This window comes from Chrysochloris asiatica, unplaced genomic scaffold, assembly GCF_000296735.1.
Source record: "Chrysochloris asiatica unplaced genomic scaffold, ChrAsi1.0 scaffold00182, whole genome shotgun sequence".
NCBI classification, from domain to species: domain Eukaryota; kingdom Metazoa; phylum Chordata; class Mammalia; order Afrosoricida; family Chrysochloridae; genus Chrysochloris; species Chrysochloris asiatica.
In genome coordinates, this window is record NW_006408700.1 from 6,118,008 (window position 1) to 6,143,141 (window position 25,134).

General features: G+C 39.9%; 2 protein-coding genes across 6 annotated transcripts in view; one reads left to right on the top strand and one right to left on the bottom strand.

Moving 5' to 3' along the window:
- NUP43 (nucleoporin 43kDa) lies at nt 1-10,642 on the bottom strand. Its single transcript, XM_006872064.1, has 8 exons — nt 10,499-10,642; nt 10,095-10,217; nt 8,711-8,788; nt 7,207-7,387; nt 6,283-6,418; nt 4,869-5,020; nt 2,565-2,687; nt 1-230 (listed from the first exon to the last, which is right to left on the bottom strand). The coding sequence occupies exons 1-8, from the start codon at nt 10,616-10,618 to the stop codon at nt 1-3; spliced, it is 1,143 nt and encodes a 380-aa protein (XP_006872126.1). The 5' UTR covers nt 10,619-10,642.
- Nucleotides 10,643-13,506: 2,864 nt separating this feature from the next.
- Nucleotides 13,507-25,134, top strand: part of PCMT1 (protein-L-isoaspartate (D-aspartate) O-methyltransferase) — a 46,712-nt gene continuing 35,084 nt past the window's right edge. For all 5 annotated transcript variants that reach the window (XM_006872066.1, XM_006872065.1, XM_006872069.1 and 2 more), the window contains exon 1: nt 13,507-13,762. In XM_006872066.1, the coding sequence (XP_006872128.1) occupies nt 13,534-13,762 (229 nt within the window). In that variant the 5' untranslated portion in view covers nt 13,507-13,533. The remainder of the gene's footprint in view (nt 13,763-25,134) is intronic.

Consider the following 25,134-nt stretch of genomic DNA (forward strand, 5'->3'; position numbering starts at 1 on the left):
TCATGAAAAAAGCTGTCTAGTAACATATATTGCTTCTGCATCAGTTCCACAAACCAGGCAAGAACCCGACACATCCAAACTGTTGACAGACAGGGTCCTGTTGGGAAGCAGGCTTGTGATTTCAATGCGGTCTTTGGCAGGGTCAGTGCTGAGCCAGGAACTTAGGAGAGGCTGCTGAGCAGCGGCCTGGTTATTAATGCTGTGAGACAAGAAAGTACTGTTTCTTCCTCCTGGGAGGAAAAAGAGGGGAAAAAACACAATCGTTTCAAAATGAATTTTATAGAAGCACACCCCCCAAATTCCAAATATTAAAAAAAATACATTACATTCTGAAAATAACAGACTGATAATTCCATTATCACACATCATTTACACATTTTGATCTGTTTTAAATATTTTGTTGTTAAATATGTATAACAAGAAATTGCCATTTCTAAATGTATTCTTCAGTAACATTAATTATGATTACCATTATTTGTTTGTAAAAGTCTTTCATTACCCTAAAGAAAAACTCCATTCTTATCCAGCAGTAACGTGTTCTATTCTCCTGGCAACTACGAACAGTCTGTGTGTACATTCGCCAGCTCTAGCTATTGCATATAAGACACATCATCGCTTTGATGCGAAGCTTGTTCAGTAATAATATTAAATATAAAAATTTCCACATGCTAATATGAATCTCAAGCTTGAAGTCTTCAGGCAAAACAGATTTAATTTTGACCCTATTTTCTTTTCATCCTTCAATGGAAAGTCTCACAAATGTTAAGAAAATGGTCAGGAGCCAATTATAGTTAATTAGGAATAAAAAATTAGATGATTCATAGGACTATATGGGAGCTTCAAAAGGTCTGTGGAAAAATTGAATTAAAATATCATGGAATTTTTCATACAAACTCTTGGATAATAAAAATTAAGTAATCATGAGAGAATTTTAGAACACCTTCTTAGACAATTCTAAAAAATATAATCAGCTTGCCTTAAACCTTTTACTCTTACTATTTTTAGATAAATGTTCTTAGAACATTACTAGATTATAAACTTTTATCTCTAGTAGTGCTCTGTATTTAATATAGAATTAAACGATGCAGAAGCAGTATATTTCAATTTTAGCCATTATTTGCAATTTTCTTCCCTCTCAAGTTTCTGTAACATCACAAAAGGTCAGATTTCATTCATTCAACAAACATCTGAGTACCTGAGAGCCAGCTCTATGCAAGGCTCTAGGAATACAGAACAAAGTCCCTAATGTCTTGGAGGTTAAAAATCAGTAAGTTTAAGTTTTACTGATTCTTGATAGTTCAGCTCACCTGCTTTCTCTAAGCAGCCTTTGAAGTCTCAAGTCCATATTTCTCTCTTCCTTCCTAGAATTACTTGGCTGTACCAACAATTGACTACCCTATAACATATACTGTGATTCAGCTTTTCATTCCCCTTCTCTGTAACTCAATTATGTTAAGTCATAAGAGCAGGTTGATTGTTTTCCATTTGTTTCATTTTTTCAGAGTCCAATACTGGGCCTTGTAGTAACAGACAAAGCATATAGTAAGTGTCTTTATTTTCATTCTAACTTCAGTTCCTCAAACAGCAATATTTCAAATGTAAGCTGTTGGGGGTAGGAGAGGAGAAGTAGAAGTAGAAATCAAGTGCTTAGCTAAGCTTTAAGTGAAACCATCCTTTCTCTATAAATGAAGTCCACAGAGATGTATATGCTCCATACATCCCACATTGTGATGTTTTTAGAATTGCTTTCATAGTTTTTCCCTCTTACTCTTCCTGAATTTTACACTGACCTTGAATACTGTGAAACTCAGTATAGAACCGTTACGCTTAGACTCCTACCTGGCTCTCTGCCTCCGCATTTCTCATTCCTTTCCCCACTGTTCACGCTCCACACAGAATCCACAGGGATTCTTTTGCAATCTAAGTCGGATCACCAGGCCCTTGTTCAAAACTTTCCAATGGCTTCCTATCACACTCAAAACAAAATCTAAGATGCTTATCCTTATCAAGACTTTTATACTAGTTAATGGCATTTTATGCGACATTTGCATTCTTTAAGGTGTTTGGTCATTATATCCAAAACCACAGCCAATATTCTCATATATTCATATTTGTGTACTTGTCTTCTTAGGATAAATTTTTAGACACAGAATTGACAGACCAAAAGTTCTCATACTTTTAAAGCTGTAAACACGTTGTCAGCTTGTTCTATAAAAGTAATTTGATATATTGTCCTGGTGTGGTGCTGTAGGATAAGCACTGGACTGCAAGTTCGGTTTGAACCACAAGGTTGGTGGTTCAAGCTCCCCAGTCGCTCCTCAGAAACCCTACATGGGGTCACCGTGAGTCAGAACTAACTAGGTGACAACAACAAAAAATCATCAAGCTCAGAGCAGTAAGTAACTAACAGTCACACAGCTCAAAACTTATGATAGTAGTATTTACTCTGAGACAGAAGAAAACATTTTGCCATTCTTTAATACTAAATATGTGAGTTTCTAATTTCATATTTAGAAGTATAATAACATTGTCAACAGCTAAGAATCTTCACTAAGACTTTTTACCTTGGTGAAAGAGGGATGACTTTTCAGGAACGTCTGTGGAAGAATCCCAATGCCAGAGGGATCCATCTTCAGAACAAGTAAATAAATGGTCTGGGTTGGAGGGGTGGAAGTGAGCTTCCCACACTGAAAGGCAAGAGCAGGAAAGCTTATCCCAGTGCAGATTAGCTGAACAAACATCAAGCCTGTCTCAGGAACGATTTTCTATTATTGTCATGACACTCCTTCATACTCTGAGTCTGTAACAACAATCAGAGACCCCAGAATTGCTTACAACATATGGGCAGGCTACAGAAGTCAAGTAAAATTATTTTTGTATTAGACCAGAAAAAAAATGAAAATAATTCTCATCATTTGATCTATGACGCTTTAACAAAAAATTATGATGGGTGAGTTCTAAAGATTTAGCAAAAATTGGTCAATTCTCTCATTTGTAATTCGTGTATCATTAATGTATGAAGGTTATATTACCGGGTAGACTGAGAGAGAAAACTATAAAAGGAACAGACAAATGAATTTCTAAAAAACAGTGTCCCAGTATGGCTCACGTCAGGATTCTGGGTACTTCTAGCCGATCTCACAGAAATAACTCCTAGCAAGGTAGGCCTGGAAATGCTTAGGGATCTGGATCCAGTTTTAGATCCAGGGCTTTTAAGAAGCTAAATTGGGGCTAGTGCCCCATTCAAGCTCTAAACGTCACAGAAGCTTGCTATGCCAGGGAGCCGTGACTATCCAGAATCAACCAGAGGTCAGTGAATATGCGGAGGTCAGTGAATATGCGTGCTGGGACTCTGGGCTGGGAGACCTGGGAGAATCAGCATACAAATAAGCTGAGGTGTGGCATGGAAAAGGGAACAGCACATGGTTACAGGCGGTGACTTTCATTCTGACAGATACCGTTAAGTGTACGCCACACCACAAAACCGAAAGGTCATCTTCCTCTGCAGGAGTGAGTATTCTGAGTGAGTCTGAGTAAAGGACACTCACTTTGCTTCTGTAAAAAAAAACAAAAACTGCCCACAACTGCCATGAGGAGACTGCCCAAATCTGGAATTTTATGTATTGATTTATTTCCAAATTAGAAAATAAACCCCTATGAAATAGTTCATTTTATTTCTAGCCTCAAATCAGGATGAATTCAGAGTAATATATTATAAGCCACTGCATTCTGCTTGGATGGTTTAACAGTACAGGCAAGTAGTTAAAAGGGGGCTAAGTAAGAGATCTGAAAGTCTGTAATTCTACTACCATCCGGGTGGCCAACATCAGAATCTATGAGGACATAGCTATCTTATTACTTTTAAATTTTCTTTTTCCTGGGCAGAGTAACAACAGGGAGAGACAATTTTGTATCCTTTTATTTGCTTCTTGAATATAAAGTCATTAATTTTCCTATGGCAATAATATGAAGCTTACTTTAACAAAGAAGTCTCACTTCAGTTTTTGCTCTCTGATACTTTTATTCAAGTGGAGCTGAACACAAACTTCTCTTAAATCAGATTTTGGCATGATATTGTGGCATAACATCAAAGGCAGAAGTGGTAAAATGAAAAAATTCCTACTCAGCCAGAAACTTCCTACCGAAAAAGCAAAAATAAAAACCGAAAAACAAAACAAGACCCAAACAAAATTAGACAACTGCCTACAAGGGGGTTTCAAAACGTTGGTAGAAAATTTCCAGTATCTTTTCATTCCATCTTTGCATGAACTTTTTGAAGGCCCCTTGTATACCTACTATTGTTAAAAAGAGAGAAGCCACAACAATAAACTGAGGCACACAGCAGACAAACAAGTATGAAAAGTCAAGGCTGACACTTGGATGAGGGTGGGGCACTCTCACAGGCAGATCGGCAATGTTGTTTTTATAAAACAAGCTGGAAAACCTGTGTCACAGCTTTAGAAGTATGCAAACTTTTGGCCCATCAACTCTGAGACAGAGTTGTCTCCGTGTCTAAACATTTATCGTACGAAAACAAACATACAAATAAAATTACTATAAACGTATATAATTCTCAGCTATTAAAAATATGATAGAAAATGATCTATGTATTATAGAAAAATCCAAACCCAGCCCACTGCTATGAAGATGATTCCGACTCATAGCGACCCAGGATAGGGTTTCCAAGGCTGTATATCTTTATGGGAATAGAAAGTCTGGACTTTTTCCTGTGGAGCGGCTGGTGGGTTTGAACTGCTGACCTGGTGGTTAGCAGTCTAGTGCCACTAGGGCTCCTTACTGTTTTGGAAAAGTGCTTATAATACATTAAAGAAGTCACTTCATAAAACTTTCTATTTCTCAATACTCACTTTCAGCTTCATGAGCTTTCAGCAGAGACACTGGCATAGTGCCTAGTCTAACGTCCCAAATACTCAGCATTCCATCCTGGCCTCCAGTAGCTACAACATGCTGTTGGTTGGGATGTCTGTCAACACAGTGGAGGGGCACTCGGTCACCAGTCCTTTTATGGGAGACATAATGATAGCAAATATGTGGGAAAGTAAAATTTATACAACCTTAGAGATACTGCTTTATTCTAGTAGCTTAAACTAAACTTGGTGGATAAAACTGCTAGTTGAATGAAGCTTAATCATGTCAAAAATGGACTAGATTAAATAAATTTCCAAATTTCTAGAATTTTTTTGTATAAAAGGCCAACACTACTCATCCTTTCATCAATTTGGAGACATAGAAGGCAGTGTCATCTGGTGTGGTGCTGCTGTAGGATAAGCACTGGATTACTAACCACAAGGTCGGCGATTCAAACCCACCACTCTTTGGAAAACCTATTCAGGGTTGCTAAGAGCCAGAACCAACTGGATGGCACTTAATAATAACATAGTCCAACGATTGTTGTTGTTGTTGTTAAGTGCCTTTGAGTCGGTTCCAACCCATAGCGACCCTGAACAGGGTTTCCAATAGGATGTGTTAAACACATTCCATTTTGCTTACTTTTTAAAACGTTATCCATCATGGAGTGGTTAGGAGTTGGGCTGATATTCTCAAGGTCAGCAGTTTGAAACTACCAGCTGTTCCACAGGAGAAAGATGAGGCTTTTTGCTCCCATAAAGATTTACAGCCTCGGAAACTTATGCAGAGTCGCTATGAGTTGGAACCGACTCTATGGCATATACCCACCAGTGTCAACTATACAGAATTTGGAGTCCTTGTGCTGTGCTTGTGGTTGATAAGCACTGGACTGCCAACTACAAGATTGATAGTTCACACCCACCAGATGCTCCTCGGAAACCGTACACAGGGTTGCTATGAGTTGGAACTGACTTGACAGCACTTAACAACAGACTATTCCTTATATATAATAAATAGTTTATATAAATATTTGTTAGACACTTCTATTTTCTTAAGATAGAAAACAAAAGTTGCACAGATAGAAAGGAGGAGCCTCCAAAGAAAAGTATTTCAGATTGTATTGTTTCCAAAAACAGATTTCAAGAGTTTATTAGACTCACTGCGAACAGAATCACTTAATAGGCAGAAGTTATTAATTAAATAATATAAACATTAAAGAGATAAAGACTTGAATAAAAACAGTAAATATTTACAAAGGCAGCATGGTAACATGACATCCATCATGTAATATTTACTCTATCAAATTTGATCAGGAACCACTCCCTTAATTAAAACATAACAGCGGTTTAAAGTCAGTTGATACAAACAAGCAAATTTTGCATTACACCGCTGAAATTACAAATCAAAACTTACAGTGATAATATCTGTGAGGGCTCATTTCCTGGTTGTCTGAAATCCCATATTTTTAACTGTCCAATTGAATTTACTGTTAGAATCTCAGGAGTTCGAAGGAAGGTTACAGCATGAAGCGTACTGCTATCAGCATTATCTGCAAATATAAAAAGGTGGTCTGCATTAATGGGCCTCTTGTATCCATGAAAATCTTCAAATTCCTATCTTCTATTAAATGCTTTAAAACAAGTACATTTTAAAGTAAGTCAAATGTAAATTTCTATAGAAAATGAACAGTAATGTACATGTTTAAAGGAACTCTCTATTGACAGAAAAGTATCACCCACAGGACATCTGAACTGTTTTCAAATGGAAGATGGCATTTTCACGTACTTGGATTTCCTCTTAAGATTGTTACTCTGCATTTCTGAAGTGATTGGTTACATTCTCTGTATCTAACCTTATTTCTCATTAGGCTTTAAATTCAGAACCTTCCATCTGTTTATTGCGCCAAGTCTCAGTGCGTCCTACAAAGGTCACATGACATTGCACTACTCCGCTCACTCATCCCAAAGAGATTCATCTTTATCCTCCAGTTGTTCATGGTAATTATAATGGTTCTTCTCTGATTTCCTCAAGTCAGTGAAGGCCAGTGATGGTCTTGAACATTCCAGTGATCAAAAGGATGATACAAAACTGTACAACCTTATGTTCAGTTGTATGTAAGGTCATCTGGAGTCAGTGTTAACTCAATGGCAGCTATTTACCTCTTAGAGCTTATACTGCATAATTTAGCAATAGATTTAGATAGTCTGCTCAGTCACAGGATCCTCATCAACATACTGCCTTGATAAAGTGGTCCTGCCCTGTGTATTTCTCTCTCTCAAATATACAACATTGTGATTACTTATGTGAGAGAGAAGAAAACATATTGTCTTTTCTTACCTATAGTTCTCACAGCTTCCTTGTGATCAGCTCTGAAGAGATTTATTCTGCCATCTTCACCAACCGTGACAATTTCTGGGTTGTTACATACAACACCTGTACATGGTGCGCTGCTATAGGAAGCACTACTTGGCCCAGTATGGTAGTGAGCTGTTTTCCATTGATGGCTGAGTGACAGAGTCTAAGGATAAGACATGAGGATATAAATGACCAAAGCAAAGTTTGTAAAAATGAACACTTTTCCCCAATAAAAAACTACTGTAAAATTCTGCCTCCCAACCTTCTCTTTTGTTTCATTGTACTAAAGTCTAGGAGTCCTGGTGTGGTGCTGTGGTATAACTAACGTGCTGGACTGAAAGGTCAGTTTGAGCCACAGTGTAGTTCAAACCCACCAGTCACTCCTTGGAAACCCTATAGAAGTTTGCTATGATTCAGAACGGACTTGACGGCACTTACCAACAATAAAGTCTAGTAATTACTTTCATCAAAGCTCTGGATACACAGTAGTAGGTTCAAAAGTAATTGTATTCACTCATTAATCTTGAGATGAAAGAAACAAGAGCAAGGGCTGGCTGATCTGAAGTTTAGGGAGGTGTGTGAACTCCAGAGTTCATGAGCACTGACCTAGTTACTGGCGGCTAGAGCTGAAAATGAAGTGGACAGCTACTCTGATGTACAGGGAGGCATGGATGAACTCCCAAACTTGCAGCTAGCTGACCACAATTCAACCAGATGAAGATAAAGATGCTTGATACTGTGAGCTAGTGCAAATTGTTAGAATTTGATGAACTGGACCTTTGCTTATGGACGCAGTTGCTCAAAATAACAACGGCAATGGAAGGATTCTTTATATCAAGGACCAAGTTTGTTTCTTCAGTGTACTGGATTGATAGGTTTGGGTAATTTAAACATTGGCTATCAAAAATTCGGAACTATACGGGCACGAACTAGCTGGCTTACAAACCTTCATGAGAGTGCTTAATTAAGGTAGAATCCCCACTGAATAGTTTTCCTCTTTTCCAGATGGATCTTGTGAAAGATGATGGGGGATGATGCTGATAGTATTTTATGATTCAATTGTGAGTAATTGTTAGCAGGATTAATTGTGTTTGTCACAAGTGTAACAGTAGAAGATGTGTAACTAAAAGGGGGGAGTAGTTAATCTTTCTTTTCTGGAACAGCACCATCTAGGGACCTTCCTGGTGTGGCACTGTAGCATAAGCACTGGACTGCTAACTGCAAGGTTGGCAGTTCAAATCTACCAGCTGCTCTTCGGAAATCCTCTATACAGGGTCACTATGAGTCTGAACTAACTCAATGGCACTAACAACAATAGGGAGCTTCCATGGCTCTAAAACTAATTTAATAAAAGTTTGGCAATATAACAGTGATATTTCTCCTTCATGATTTAAGATTCTATCGTTATTATATGTGTAAAAACTAAGCACAGTTTCCTAAAAATAATTAATATACATGTTGAGTTATCAAACAACGGGTTCTTTACCTGGTTATTTTGATGGTGAAGGAAAATGGTTACACATCCTGTTGATGATGCAGCTACAATTCTTTCCTGGTCTAAAAACTAAGTAGAAAAGTCCTGTTTATTAAAGATTCAAAACATTTAGTAGGAAGGGTGACAATATGCTTAATTTAATCACAAATAAGCCCTATTACAATTTTAAAAAGCAAAGCACCTATAAATGCCAAACAAATAAAACATGATAATTGATTTGAAAAGCCATACTACTACAACAAATAAAGGTTACTTCATGGAAAACTAATGACAGTGACTTTTTCCATACTCCTTCACTTGTAATGATTCAATTCTGGACCACTATAATAAACTCCTGATGTGGTACTGCAGAATAATGTGTTAGACTGCAAGGTTGGCAATTCAAACTCACCACCTGCTCCTCGGAAACCCTATGCAGTGTTACTATGAGTCACAACTGACTCAACGGCCCTTAACAACATATTAAAGCTTGGGGGAGCAGTGGCTCCATAGGATAAGAATTGGACTGCGAGTCACAAGGTCCGCAGTTCAAGCCCACCAGCAATTCTACAGGAGTTGCTTTCTGCTTCCGCAACAATTGAAACCCTCAGAAACCCTGTCACTGTGAATCAAAACTGACTCTAACTAACTGGCACTTAACAACCATAAATAATGAAGCTTTAGAAAAATACCATCCCCAGGGTGAAGAACTTTTCTATAGAATAAAACCGTAGGACTTTGAAGTCACACAGACCTGAATTTAAATATCCAAATCCACTTTCACCATTAGGATTTGAGGTTTTGAGCCTTGGCCCAAATTCATAAAGTTCTGGGCCTCCACTCTAAAACAGAACTATTGATCCCTGTAGGGAACTGAATTCTAAAGGCAAAAGTATGTAAAGTGTTTTGCATGTTGTTACAAAGTATATGCTCAAAGGTTCTTCTTAGTCTCAATTTTCTCATTGTTAAAACAAACAATACTTAATGCACAGGCTCACAAATGAGAAATTACATTATTTTTCTATGCACTCTCCCAAAGCACTGCTTGGAATCATAGTAAATGGACAATTAATAAAAAATTATAAATCCACATCTCTTACGGAAATCCTGGTTCTTTCACTAAGTGGTTATGTGATGTTGGGGACATTTCATCCATAAAGAACTCTGTGTCTTATAAAGTTTGGACAAATTTCAAGGTCCTTTTGCATCTTGAAGTGTCTTGCTTTCAAGTGTTGTAAAAGTCATTTGTCGGCACTACATATTTCGAAACTACCAGCTGTTCTACCGGAGAAAGATGAGGCTTTCTGCTCCCATAGAGATTTACAGCCTCGGAAACCCTGTGCAGGGTCGCTATGAGTCAGAACCGAGTCCACGGAAGTTAACAACACAGACTTACTTGTAAATCCATGACATCCCCAGGGTGTCTGAAATCACACAGTAACTGATGGTCTCCTTCAAAGCCTTCATCAGAGTCCACGTTTCCAAACTCTCCAATTGACCACAGCGAAACATAGTTTTCCTGTAGAGCAAAACATTTTATCTTGAGACGAAATAAACGGCAACTTCGAAATAAAATTTCTTTACTGGTGTCAAGCAAGTTGGCTTCAAAATAACTCATACAAAAGGTACGGCAAGAGTTTAAAACACAATCTGGTTCTGAACTACAGGGCATCGGAGCCGAGGATTGGTAAGGGTTCAAGAAGGGCGACAAGCGACAGCAAGAGGTTTGCACGCGGCGGCGGGGGGCGCGGCTCGAGATCAGAGAGAGGAAGGGGCTCCCCGCCCAGCGAGCTAGGGTACCTCGTTGTCCCAAGAGCCCGTAGCGAAGATCTCTGCCGTCTGGAGACTCCCCGAAGGCACCGGTCGCCAACGGGTCTTGCTAATTTTCTGAGACACAAACTTGGCAAAAATTTCCTTCATGCCAAAGCCGGGAGCAGATACAACATAAAGCACGAAGCGCGCTTCTCAGTCCCGCCCCTTCCTCTCGGGGCCCTGATTGGCTGAGAGCTTATGAAAGAGACGGTGGCTGCGTAGAGCCAATTTTCTCGCTCGGGAGGTGTGGCTAGGCTAGCCCCTAGGCGTGTCGAAGCAGATATGCCCACTTCATTGAGGCACCTTTGAGAAAGAAGAATGCCCTGACCCTTCCCTTAATCTGCAACATCGCTATAAAGACACCTAGAGATTATGTTGGACAAAGTGAATAGAGGTAAATACTGTTAACTGATGGTACATAGAGGGGAGTGCAATCATTGTAATGAAACGAAGTATATGATTTGTTGAATTAACACTGATGCTCTGCCCTGTAAACCTTCACTCAATTCACAATAAAAAGTTTAAAAATTAAAAAAACAAATATATATTGCAAAACAATGCAGGAGAAAGCATCTTGTAAGGACATGTAATCATGCAGTTGCTCTTATATCTGGAGGATGGCGTGCATTTGCCATCTGCCCTGGGCTGGTCAATTGGGAGCCAATGAGCAGTTTCTGTTCCACCATGCAGGGTCCATCACCAGCTGTGAGAGATCATTCAGCAATTGAAAACTAATTGCCACAGGCACTGTTTTCCTCCTTGGCATCATTGCATATAAAACAAGAAGGAAAATCCTTACTTCTCATGGAAGTGCCTCCACTAATGTACCCACTTATTCTAAACCTCTTCCTTTTTGTCCCCCAAACAAATCATTAGCCTCAAACTTGTTAATATGCTGTCAGAGTCTGGAGTTCCTGGAGTTTTGTTGCCCATTGCCTAGCTATGTAACCCTGGCCAATTCATTTATGTATATAATACAGAATGTGTTTGATGATATTTAACATCAACAGTCCAGAAAGCATTGCTATAGGTGTCTTCTTCTATGCTTTTGGTTAACAACAGCAACAACTGTTGTTGCTGGCGAGTCGACTCGGACTCATTGGGACCATATAGGACTGAATAGGACCGCCCCACATTTTTCTGAGCCTGTTATCTTTATAGCTGGCAGCTCACCAGATCTTTTCTTCCACTGAATGGCTGGTGGCTTCAAACTGTCAGTCTTTAGGTTAGCAGTCCAGCACTTAACTATTGTATCACCAGGATTTCTTGGCTTTTGGTAACTGCACCTTTAACATTACTTCCATTCTTCTGTCTTCAGAATCTAGCATACCCTTTAGGGATCAGTTTGTTACTCTATTATCCAGATTATCCACACATGACAATCTAAATAAACAGCAGGTAACATCTACATCATTAAAGTTTTGTCCTCTATGGATAATTTTTCTTTTGATGCAGCTCTTTCCAACTGGAATGTAAATTCTAGTGTGTATAAGAGCTGCATACAAGAGGTATGATGTGCCCATCTTTTCACATCCTTTAAGCTAAAATCATAACTGCAAGTTGATGGTTTGTCTAAAACAGGTGATGTGTAGCTGCTGTTGTTAATTCGAATTTGATATTGGCAGTCCCATTTCACTCTGTTGGAAAAAGAGGCTTTCTACTTCGGTAAAGATGGACTGCCTCGGAAACCCTATACAGGGTCACTATGGGTTGAAACCGACTCGACGGCACACCACCACCACCACTATTTAACGATTACACTTTATGGAAGTACCACATGTAAATGCATTCAATCTAGGTCAGCTTTAGGGAGTCATCTTAGTTCCCCCCTCCCCCAACTTAGACCATCAAGAATCTGCAGAAAGATATAATGGAAAACTATTAAAATTAATTAAAGTTTCAAATGAACACTTTTATTCCTCATGTAGTAGTAAAGAACATTTTTGAGTGTGGCTTAATTTGTCGTCACTGGACATAAATAGAAAAGACAAGATATATTTCGGACGGGAAGTGGGCTGCACGTCACATTTGACAAAGTCTGCTAAAAAAAGAAAATTGCTATTAGTGAAAAAGCATAAATGTCTTGACCGAGCTTCGCTTTCTTTTAAATTTACTGGATTAAGTGATGACTGAATTGTCACACGCAGTTCTCAGCCAGAATCAGCGATTTGGATGACAATGTTCTGTCAGTTTCTCATTGTCTGCAGAGCTGATGGCAATAAAACTGGTGCACAGTTTGACGGTGGATTTTGAAGCTTAATTAGCTTAAAACGCGCACTTGTGTTAGGAAAATAACGCATTCACCACAATACTGTGGCGTTCTTAACCAATTGTGGATCTTACGTTTTTATTATTCTGAAGAGGAGAGCACCTCTTCCCCATCCGCGGAATGGTATTCCTCCACTCTGAATGGGCTCTTTAGTACTGAGAACAAACCAGGGTCCCAAAGTCTCTGCTCAACAGGGTTGCCTATCACAAAGTCAAGAGACTGGTTGGTGTCCTCGAGTTTAATTAGTATGATTCAGGCTCCCTCACCGAGAGTTCTGCCCCTACCCGGCCTAAACATTACTGAACTGGGTTGGGTGAGGCAGGACGGAGGAAGCCCACCGCCTAACAATCTGGACAGCTATAGGAGCAGACCCGCAGCTCGCAACAGCTGACCCAGCGGCGACGGCACAGCCACCGGCAAGACCAGATCTGCCAGACACGGCGGTACAGAGATCAGCCTCGCTGTCCCGCCGCGGCCAGGCACGCAACTGACCGCGCCCGGGCCCAACCAGCCTAGCCGCAGGGAGAACCCAGGGAAGAGGCCGCGTGCAGGCCGAGGTTTCAGGAAGGGGTACGCGTGAGCGGCGGCAGCTGCGGTAGTGCTGACTCGGCTAGGCCTCCCTGCCGGTCCCAGACAGTCGCTGCAACTCATAGGCGCGCGCGCGCGCGAGGGGGGCGAAGCAGAGCCACCTCCGGCCCCACCCCATCGCACCTCGGGCCGCGCGGCGTCACAGAGCGCATGCGTGCCGCGGGGGATGCCGGGAGCGCACAGTGGCGGCACCAGTGGCGACGGCAGTAGCAGCGGCGGCTACAGCGGGGACGCGAGCGGGGCGGTGACCGTGTGGGAGGTGGTCTCACTCTTGGGGAAACTGCTGGGCACCGTCGCCGCGCTGAAGGTGGTTTTGTACCTGCTCCGGGTGTGCCTAGCGATGGCCTGGAAATCCGGCGGCGCCAGCCACTCGGAGCTAATCCACAATCTCCGCAGTAAGTGCCACCCCCGCCCGGCGTGGGGCAGTTAGGGCAGGCCGGGCCTGGACCGGGTCCCCCTGGGCTTGGCCGGAACGTTCTGTCTATCCCCCAGCGCCTGTGGGAGGGCTTCTGTGCAGGGTTGCACCCGTAGCCTCGGACGGCGTGCGTTTGCGCTCTCCTCCCCCGGGACCTGTCACTCATCGGCGACGTGGAGGGGAAGGAGCTCGGTGGCTGGTGGGGCTGGGGCAGTTGTTTCCCCGCGGGCTGGGAGGAGGGAGTGCGGCACAGATGCGGGGTTGTCACTCGGGTCTCGCGGGCGAGGGGCGTGCCTTTGCGGTGGGTTGTGGTGGCCCGGCCTCCCAGAGACTGGACTGGAACTGAGGGGGCACCACCCTCGCTCCCCGCCTTTTCTCACCTTCCTCCTATGTAATCCACCGCGCGGCAAACTCGCTGTCTTTTTAGGCGTCCCCCGCCCTCCGTTTTTCCCTCCGGAGGGAGATGCCACTGTCTGATACCGGCCAGGGGAGGCAGAGGAAGACGAGATAGATTGTTACCATTGCGGATATTGGAGAAATTGCTCAGGCGGCTGCCCAGTGTAAAGCTTCTTGGGGGGCGGAGGAAGAGAACTCGGAAATGCTGGCATTTCATGAGAGCCTGGCATTCAGGGAACCTTTAGTGGTCCTGGGACCCCAGCACATAAGGGCTCCCGTGCGCTTCAAAACACCCTACATGAAAGTTTATACCCTTCTCTTTTGTTATTTTATTCCTTCCTTTGGTGTGTCATTTTATTTCAATAGAAATTCCGTTTCGTCGTCTGTCCAGAAGGACTCCTGCTCAGAATTTATAACACTCATATAGACACTAATTTGTAAATAATCATGTCCGCCAGTGGTGTTTTTAAAAAGCTACATATGTTACGTGGTTTTTCATGTGTTTGTCATATCTCCCAAATGGATTTGTAGCCTTGAGGGCTGGAATCCTTAAATAATAAGAAAAAGTCTTTTCAAAGAACTTAATAAAAAAAAACCTCTAAAATCACTGTCAGTCTCATATCGACCCTACTCATTTCTTTTCCACACATGCTAATTAAATGTCCATATATTCTGGAATCTGTGCTATGAATACAAAGAAATAAATAGCCCTGTCTGGCATAAGGTTGTGCTTCATGTACTCAATATTAGTCATGTGCCTTTAAAAAAAAAAAAAAACTTAAAATGTGGAAGTTGTGTCATTAATGTTTAGTAAAGAAGAATGTTTAGATCTCAAAATTCTGTCAAACATTGTCATTGTCCATTTATTTATAGAAGGCTATTTGATTCGTGGGTAGGATTTAGGTTCCTGAGGATTGCACATATGCTCAGTATGTTGTTTTTTTCTATAATTTTGTAACATGATCTGTATGCCTGCCGCATCTTTAGCAGTCTATACATGAATTGGGATTCACTTTCCTCCAGTGGGTTATTCTTGTAAAACACTTGGCTGTGGCAGACATTTGTCATCAACCTGTTAAAATCTTTCCTATTGGGGTCAAATTTATGTTAAGCCCAGACCAGATATTTTTCCAGTGCTTATACGAAAACTCACTTTAATGTATGGCATTACTATTCGCAGCTAAAATTTCAAATGATGTTTTTCTGGCAGGAAGTAATAAGCAGTAATAGTTCACATACATTGGTGTGATGTTGCAAATATTTAAACTTTACATTGGTTTGTTGGTTATGTGCTGTGGAGTCAGTTCTAACTCAGCGATCCTGTACAGGGTTTCCGAGGCTGTAAATCTTTATGGGAGCAGAAAGCCTCATCTTTCTCCTGTGGAACAGCTGGTAGTTTTGAACTACTGACCTTGCGGTTCACAGCCCGATTCTTAACCACTATGCTACCAGAGCTCTGTGCATTTTAATTTCTTTCTGTGCTGCTTAGTTTCTTTTTGTAACACTTGTGCAACTTAGTGTCAATAAGCAAATTTCTTTTTTATTAGTTTATTTTTAGAAAACATTTGATCTTGTAAACATTTCCTTTGGCACAAAAACAAAAAGCCCTTTTGCCACAGTAATTCCACTGTTGTGTGATTTTCCTAATTTAAAGGTTTCTAATTGAATTTTTAGAAAAAGATGGAAGTGATTATGTTGATATTGAACTGAAAAGGATCTGCAAATTAGAAGTGGAAGCACATTATCATTTTAATGGTTTCTCAAAAGAAATTAAGTCCATAGTTAAATGTTTTGATATGATAATTTAATTTAAAACATTTACTGAGTTTTTGTTTTGTATTAAGACCTTATAATAGAAACATAGTTGTGTGACAGCACAGGACTGGGCAACAGTTTGTTATGTTGTGCATAAGATGGCAACTAAGAGCAACAGTATCTTTTCATAGGCTGTTTTGGATTGTATGGTCTCTTACTATCTCATTCATAGATATATTATGGTGAGGAGCCCTCACAGTGCAGTGGTTAAGGGCCTGGCAGTTTGAACCTAGTGATTGCTCTGTGGGAGAAAGAATTGATGGTCTGCTTCTCTAAAGATTGTTGTTGTTAAGTGCTGTGGAGTCGGTTCCGACCCATAGCGACCCTGTACAGGGTTTCTGAGTCTGTAAATCTTTACGGGAGCAGAAAGCCTCATCTTTCTCCAGTGGAAGAGCTGATAGTTTTGAACTGCTGACCTTGAGGTTCACAGCCTGATTCATAACCACTATGCTACCAGAGCTCCTTCCAGCCTGGTAAACACTAAGAGCCAGTTCTGCTGTGTCCTGTAGGGTCACTATGAATTGAAATTTGACACAGTGACAGTGGTTTTTGTTGTTGTTGTGCCTTCGAGTTGGTTCCGACCCATAGCGACACTGTATAGGGTTTCCAAGGCGTAGCTGATGAACTTGAACCGCCATTAACCCACAGCACCACACCAGGACTCATGCTGACATCCCTGGGTGGTAAACAGTGCTCTTTCTGCAAAGGTTTTTGTTATGGTTATTTTTGTTTTACATTTTATTTTATTATGGTGGCACCTGTTCTTTATTAACTTAGAATAATGGTTCTCAAATTTGAGCATGTTTCAAAATCTCCAGAATCACCTGGAAAGCTAAATACAGATTGCTGGGGCCCAAGAATTTGCATTTTGTACAAGTTTAAAAGAGATGCTGCTACTGCTGCAGAGATGCCACTTTAAGAATCACTGACAGAGAACTGAAAAGTACAAGGTTCAACCTGCCAGTGTTTCAGATGGATGCTTTATGCTTTGAAAAGAAAGCTGTCAGAAAATACTGTGTTCTTGACCAATAGATAGTTTTGTGATGTCCAGAATTTTAGCACCTGACTACATGTGGCATTGGACTCATGAAATTCGGTTTGTACAACTAAGGAACTGAATTTTTTGTTTTATTTACTTTTAATTAAATAAGTAATAATTAGTTACTTGTGGCTGGCAGTTACCACATAGGACAGTGTTGTTGTTAGGTGTGATGTGGTCGGTACCAACTCATAGCAACCTTATGTACAGCAGAACGAAATACTGCCCGATCCTGGGCCAACCTCACTATCGTTGCCACGCTGGAGTCCATCGATGCTGCCACTTGGACAGTGTAGGTCTATAGAATTGAAAAAATATGGTATTTTATAATGTTCTTATGAAAGAAATTAGTTTAATTGAAAACAGCTGTAAAGCTGTAGCATTCAGGGAGTGTGACAGCCTAGTTCATGTTTATATTAGAGCTTATTTTGTACTTTTACTGAGATAATTTCATGTTGTGGTAAAAGTTACAAAAGTTGGAGCAGGAGTTTATAAGACACCCCTCTTAGAGCAGGCGGTTTATGGGTGATTCTCTCTTAATTGAGCTCAAATGCTATGCTGTCTACTTAAAGCAGTGCGAATAGTTGCTTTATTGAAAAAAATTCAACTCACTACCCTAATAGAAGTCCTGGTGTGGTGGTGTAGGATAAGTACTGGACTGCAAGGTCAGCGGTTCAAACTCAACTAGCTGGTCCTCTGAAACCCTATACAGGGTCGCTATGAATTGAAACTTACTCGACAGCACAACCCTAATCACTTGTTTTAACTTATATTGCCTTTCAATCCTTGGTTGTGTCTTTTTGCATTTGTAATGTGTATATCATTTGTTGACTCATTCATTCAAACAACGTTTCATTTCTATGGTGGTGCTGTGATATCTGGTGTGGCGCTGTGGATTAATGCGTTGCACTGCAAAGTTGGTTTGAGCTGCAAGGTTGGTGGTTCAAGCTACCAGCCACTCCTTGGAAACCCTATACATGGTCGCTGTGGGTCAGAACCAACTCTATGGCACTTAACGACAACAAGAACAAACAAAGGTGGTGTTGTAGCTTAAGCATTGGACTGCTAAGTGCAAGGTCAGTGGTTCAGACATACCAGTCTGTGTGAGGAAGATGAGGCTCTCTTCTCCCATAACGATTTACACTCTCTGAAGCCTTATACAGATAGGGTTGTTGTAAAGTGGAATCAACTTGATGGCTGTAGGTTTGGCATTTGGATGATATGCCAGGCACTGGGGATACAACATTGAACAAAACAAACATCCACTCCCGCCCACAACCTACTTTTAATGGGAGCAGACAAGTAAAAGGTGTAGTATAGCACAAGATATTGAGTCCTTTGGAAAGGAGAATGAGGAGGGGCTGGCAGGTTCAAAGTTGTAGTGGAGAAGGCCTCACTAGGGTGTTATTTGATGGATGAGAAGAAGCCAGCCATACAGGTGAAGCTGGCGAGGGAACGAACTTGCAGCCACAGGAAGTAGCAGATGTTACTTGATGGTAGTTAACAACAACAAGATGTGAGGTTGGAGTGTGGGAGAGAGTTGGAGTCAAGAATACGACACTAAGGTTTTAGGCCCAGGAAACAAATGATTGACCATTTTCTGGGTTGGAAATAGGAATTCAGTGAGGCACAGGCTTCCTGAGGACAGGATGGGAGATCAAGGGTTTATTTCGGAAAATGTTGACTTTGAGATGCTCATAAAACATTCAAACAGAGACCTTTAGTAGGTATTTGAATATGTAAGAATTTCCATAATTTATAGTTTTTATGCCCTTAAAACAATTACTTTTGCAAATACATTGAAATGTATCTTGTTGTTCTACTTAGAACATCAATTCTTAGGTATTAGTAGTGTGGCGGAAAAGAGCATTAATCAGCTAATAAAATCCTGAGAAACTCTTTTCAGAAATTGGGGTATCATTCAGAATCCAGAAAATACTTCCTCTTTTTTAACTTAGTTTTCTTCAGTCTTAATGGGCACATATTAGCAAGTAAACTTGCATTGAATAAAATTTAATTTGTGTGATCGAATACCAATGTGTGGTCTATTTAAGTTTAAATTAATTAAAATTAAACAAAATTTCCATTCCTTAGTTCACTAGCCATATTTCAAGAGTTGAATAGCCACTTGAAGTGGCTCCCCTGTTGGACAACACAGACGTGAAATATGACATTGCAGAAAGTTCTGTTGGACAGCACTGAATTTAAATGCCAGATTGTGTTACATTCTATTAAAATGTGATCTTAAACCTTAGGTAGGGGAAAGGCTCCATTGTGTTGTTTCACATGTTTCAATTGCATTTTCCAAAATTTAGTTCTGGCCAGCTTGTGTAAGAGTGGCAATGAAAAACCAAAGAATATCAGAGAAGGGTGATCAAGATGACAAGAGAGAGGGTCAGCATTTTATATGATCAGCATTTTTGAAGGAAGTGTGATTATTCCGTTTAGGAATGAGAAGTCTTGAGGAAGCATTGGTATTTAAATTTGATGAAATGTCACGTAGTAGAGGGTTACACCAGGACACATGAAAGGTAGGTTTGGAAGTACTCAAAAAACTATCCTAACCCAAGAGTTGGCTTTGAAAATTAATGTTTTCTGACACTTAACATGCTGAAGCAAAGAATGGTAAGAGCTATTATAGAGGAATTTTGTCATCAGGTTTGAATATACATTAGATCTCTACAGACCCTTCCAAATCCAAGATCCTATGATTTTTTTACGTAAAGTTTAAAGTTTTTTTTAAACTTCTTTGTCTTTCTGACCTGCTCTTTGAAATTTTCTGTTCAGCTTTGGGTGAACATTTTTGTAAATGAAGTCTTATTGTGTTTTGGGTGAAAGTTTACAGAGCAAATTGCTTTTCCATTCCACAGTTCTTACACATGTGGTTTTGTGACCTTGATGGCAAACCCCACAGTGTAACAACAGTGCTCTGACTACTTCCTCCCTGGGCTTCTATCATTCATCCTTCTTTCCTGTCACTTCTCGCCTTCTGAACTTTGTCTCTGGGCAAATGCTGCCCTTTGGATCTTATATGGTTAGTGTTTCTAAAGAGTGCGTACTTTCCGGGGTTTATCGTTCACCCTACAGGCCTGTTTATCATTTGGCTGAAATTGAGTCACAGAGGAGAGTTCAGTTCCAGTCTGAAGGGTGCCGAAGGGCTATAATTGTGGCGGTTCCACCGATATTTATTAGACCGGGCTGCCAGGTCTGTTTCCAGGATTTTGAGTTTTGTTCCACATTTTTCTACCACGCTATCCAGGACATAGTGTCAGGAGGGACCAGTTGCTGGAGAAGGATATCATGTTTGGTAGGGTGGAGGGTCAGAGAAAAAGAGGAAGACCCCAGTGAGATTGATTGGTAAAGTGGCAGCATCAGTGGGTTCAAGTGTGGCAACAATAGTGAAGTTGGCCCAGGATCGGGCACTGTTTCGTTCTGCTGTGCATAAGGGTGCTATGAGTTGGTTCCGACTACATGGCACCTAACAACAACAACAATCCAGGACCACCTGTTGTGATCCTTTCAGAGTGGTCAGAGACCAGTAGCTATTATGGTCTCAGGGTGATTCTATGATTTTTAATAGCATTATGGATTGCATGAAACCACTTTGTGTGTATGTATGTGTTTTGGGGAGAGAGCCACAAATTATCATTTGGTTTACCTATAAGTTAGAGTTGTGCATACCCTTTTAGTTTGTCAGAGATGTAAAAAGACTGAAGAATTATACTTTTCTTATCTTTGAGAAATAATATAAAACAAGTTGTTAATTTTATGTCTACTAAGTGTATTAGATAGCATGCATTATCATAGCTTGCCATCACATATTTATTGAGAATGTTTCAAACTCAGATTACCACCTGACATGCCTAGCTAGTCATTCTGGATGGGAGAAGTAAGAGGTGGAAGTTTTATTTCTTATAGTTTTCCTGGTATACTGACAATTAAGAAATACAGGGCAGCTGATTAACATATTCAAGTCAAAGAAACTACTATACTAAGGTAATACTTTTATTGAAATGTAACTTTTTAACATGTTTAGAGAAAGTTTATGGCTTAAAATTCATCTGCAAGCTATTTTCTCACCTGTATTTCTGTAGTTGATCCAATATGATGATGGTAGTGTGCCAGGGAGTCGGTTCTGACTCATAGTAACTCTGTATAGGGGTTTCCGAGGCTGTAAATCTTTATGGGAGCAGAAAGCCTCATTTTTCTCCCGCGGAATGGCTGGTAGTTTTGAACTGCTGACTTTGAGGTTATCAGCTCAATTCATAACCACTACACTACCAGAGCTCCTCCTTAGTTGATACAATATAGCCTCTATCTTTTTTGCTTATGTCAGGGTTACCTCCATTCTTTCAGGCTGTCACCAATTTAACCTAGTAGTTCTTACAAGTGATGTCATTCTTTTCATTGATTGTATCCTAGCCTAGGTTCTTAGTGTGAAATTTTAAGTGATGTATCTGGTGTCTAATCATCAGAGTTTTTATTATCCTTCCCCTCTGATCCAGTCTATCACCCGCCTTTCCTGGTACACTGCTTTTGGGTCTACCACTTTTCTGCTCAGGTGTTTAAAATGGTTTCCTCTTGTTTACTGTATCAAGAGTAAACTCTTGATAATCATTCAGGTCTCTCTTTAGAGCCTCATACAACATACCAATGACCATGAAGATGGCAGGGTACCTTATGTTGTAAACATAAGATAGGTATGAGAGGCAAATGTACAAAACTTTGGAATTAGAAAACCAAATGTGAAGAACACGTTCAGCATTTTTCAATCAGAAATAACTGAAGAGAAAATTCAAACCTTGAGTTGTAACATTGAAAGATTCTATTTGGCAAATCTGCTGCATAAGACTTCTTTAAAGTGTTACAGAGCAAAGATGTCAGGATAGCATGGCTTCATCTCTCATACTTCAGACCTATTATCTGGAGACACTAGTGGCTAGAGAAGGATGTCATGAAGGATACAGTGGAGGATCAGTAAAAAAGAGGATAATCCCCAACAAGGTGATGGATTAACACAGTGGCAGCACCAGTGGGTTCAAATGTAACAACAGTTGTGAGGATGGCGCAGGACCAGTAGTGTTTCCTTCTGTTGTGCAGAGGTTTCTGTGAGTCAGAAATGACAACGCTACCTAACAACAACAAATGGACAGGAAGCATCAAAGGAAGATGGGAGGAATTTACAGAGTCACTGTACCAAAAAGAATTGCTCATGCTTAACCATTTCAAGAAGTGAATTATGATCAAGAACCAGTGGTATTAAAGGAAAAAGTCCAAGCTGCATGGAATACATTGGCAAAAAACAAGACTCCAGGAATTGACGGAATACAAATTGAAATGCTGCAACAAGCTGATGTAGCAGTGGAGGCACTAACTCGTCTGTGCCAAGAAGTTTGGAAGACAACTAGTTGGCCAACTAATTGGAAGAGATCCATATTTGTGCCCATTCCAATGAAAGATGACCCAGTGGAATATGGAAACCATCTAACAATATCATTAATATCACATGCAAGTAAAATTTTGCTGAAGATAATTTAAAAATGGCTGCAGCAGTATATTGACCATGAGCTGTCAGAACTTCCAAGCTAGAGTCATAAGAGGACTTGGAAAAAGAGGTATCGTTGTTGACATTAGCTGGATCTTGTCTAAAAGCTGAGGATGCTAGAAGTCTGTTTACTTGTGTTTTATTGACTGTAAAGGCATTTGACTTGTTAATCATAACAAATTATGGATAACATTGTGAAGAATAGTTATTCTAGAACACTTAATTGTGCTCATGAGGAAACTGTACATAGACTAAGAGGCAGTCATTTGAACACAACAAGGAGATACTGAGTGGTCTTAAATCAGGAGAGGTGTGCACCAGGGTTGTATTTTTTCACCATACTTATTCAACCTATATGCTGAAAAATAGTCCAAGAAGTTGGATTATATGAAGAAAACGTGACATCAGGATTGGAAGAAGATTCATTACCACCTTGCAGTATTCAGATGACACAACCTTGCATCCTGGAAGAAAAGAGGACTTGAAATCTTATTGATGAAGATCAAAGATAAAAAATCAGTATGCTTACATTTCAGTGTAAAGGAAACAAAATCTCACAACTGGACCAGTAAATAACATCAAGGGCCAGACTCTCAGAGTCCACTAGTCTTTTTCTGAGTAGCATGTCTGGTCAGTTTTTAATAATTTTCAGTTTTGTTCTACATTTTCTTTACACTATCCAGGACCTTCTAATGTGATCCCTTTAGAGCAGTTGGTGGTGGTAACCGCATGTACCATCCCATCTAGTTTTTCAGGTCAGAGTCGTGGTGACTGATGGTCACATGCTCCATTGGTCATTGGACTCATTCCAAAATTCTTTGATTTTCTTAAAAAAAAAAAAAAAAATATATATATATATATATATATAGTGAATTGAGTGAAGGTTTACGAAGCACATCATTAGTTATATATTCAACAAGTCATATACTTTTTCTTTTTAATGTTTTATTGTGAATTGTGCGATAGTCTACATGGGAGAACATCAGCTTTACATTCGTTCCATCATCCATCATTTCGTTGGCATAGTTATCATCCTGTCCATGCATCCTCACCCAACCAAGGGGTGTACCCTGTAAACCTGCACCACCACCCCCACACACAGTCCTCAGCCCCTTTCCATCTCCTGATCCCGAGCCCCCAGCCCCACCATCTCTTGATGTTGTCTTCTCTGCCTCCATCCCAGGCCTCACTGCCTCTCTGGGTAGGATTCCGCTCTTCGCGCTTCTCCATTGATAGTCCCAGGGTCCTCCGCTCCTAAGTCATATACTTTTTTGCATTGTGTGGTTGCAATCCTCTCCACGTACCAACAGTTAACATTTACCTCTATTCTCTTTAACTATCGCACTCCTCCTCTCTTTGGCTCCCACCTTCATCTCTCCTCTGCTAACCCCCTCTAGTTGTATAGTGTTACCCATATTAACTTAACATGTGTCCCATACGCTTTGGCCCATCAATAATTTCCCCTTCCCTTTCCCTGCCCCCGTAACCATCCATAGATTATCTTATCAAGAAAACCAATTTTTTAAAAAACTTATTACCACATTGGTCTCATAAAATGTTTGTCCTTTTATGATTGACTAATTTCACTCAGCACACTGGCCTTTAGGTTCAACCATGTTGTGAGGTATATCACAGATTCATGATTATTCTTCAATTATGTAGTCTTCCATTTTGTACTATTCCACTGTGTCTGTGTGCCAAAATTTATGTAACCATTTTTCTGCTGATGGGCTTTTAGGTTGTCTCCATCTTTTTGATATGTCTCTTATAGGCAGCATATTGAAGGATCTTATTTTCTTATCCATTCTGTTCTTTATGTCTCTGGACTGGTACAGTTAATATGTTTACATTCAGTGTAATTATCAATAATTATGAATTGATGGATGACATTTTTCTGTTTTTCTTGTGATACTGCACTGGATTCTTTGTTCCATATAATTTTCTATCCTGAACTCATTTTGTTTGTGGATTTTCTTTTCATTTCTGTTGTGTTAATGTTTACTAAATCTTTCTGATTTTCCCCTTTTTTATTTTGATGTGCAGTTGTATTATTTTTCTTTGAGGTTTACCCTGTCATTTATTAATTTCTTCCCTGATTAAAACAGTATGTTTTTCTTGAAATCGACCTGACTTCCTTGCCATTTAGAAGTTCTGTGTCTACACTATTTCCTTTTTTTGCTTTGTGGTTGAATTCTTTATATATTTATATATCTTGTTCCCTATTTTCAGTCTAGTAGGTTTGTTTTACTTTAAATACTTATATATCTGGAAGGATCACTAGTTGGAAAATATGGCTTTGGTGATAAAAATGATGCTGGAGATGCGTGATAGAATTCTGCAAAATCAGTGATTTCTTCATTTCAAATACCTTTTTTTTAAAGACTGATTATAAAAATATGAAATTTATTAAAAATAAAATAAATCACAGTGTAATAATAAAAAATACATGAAGTAATTAGCTAAATTATGTAAATTTGGTCAATTATAGGGCAGAATTTACTTTAATTGTACATTTTTTACTCAATAAAAAGAGATATTTATTTTGACCTAAAATAAA

Excerpts from the sequence above, each read along its gene's own strand:
- NUP43 (XM_006872064.1), bottom strand. The coding sequence starts at position 10,618 with ATGAAGGAAATTTTTGCCAAGTTTGTGTCTCAGAAAATTAGCAAGACC. Across the intron at positions 5,021-6,282 it reads CCCTCACAGATATTATCACT|GACTGGTGACCGAGTGCCCC; the intron begins GTAAGTTTTGAT and ends CTCCCATAAAAG. Across the intron at positions 231-2,564 it reads GTCATCCCTCTTTCACCAAG|GAGGAAGAAACAGTACTTTC; the intron begins GTAAAAAGTCTT and ends TTTTCCTCCCAG.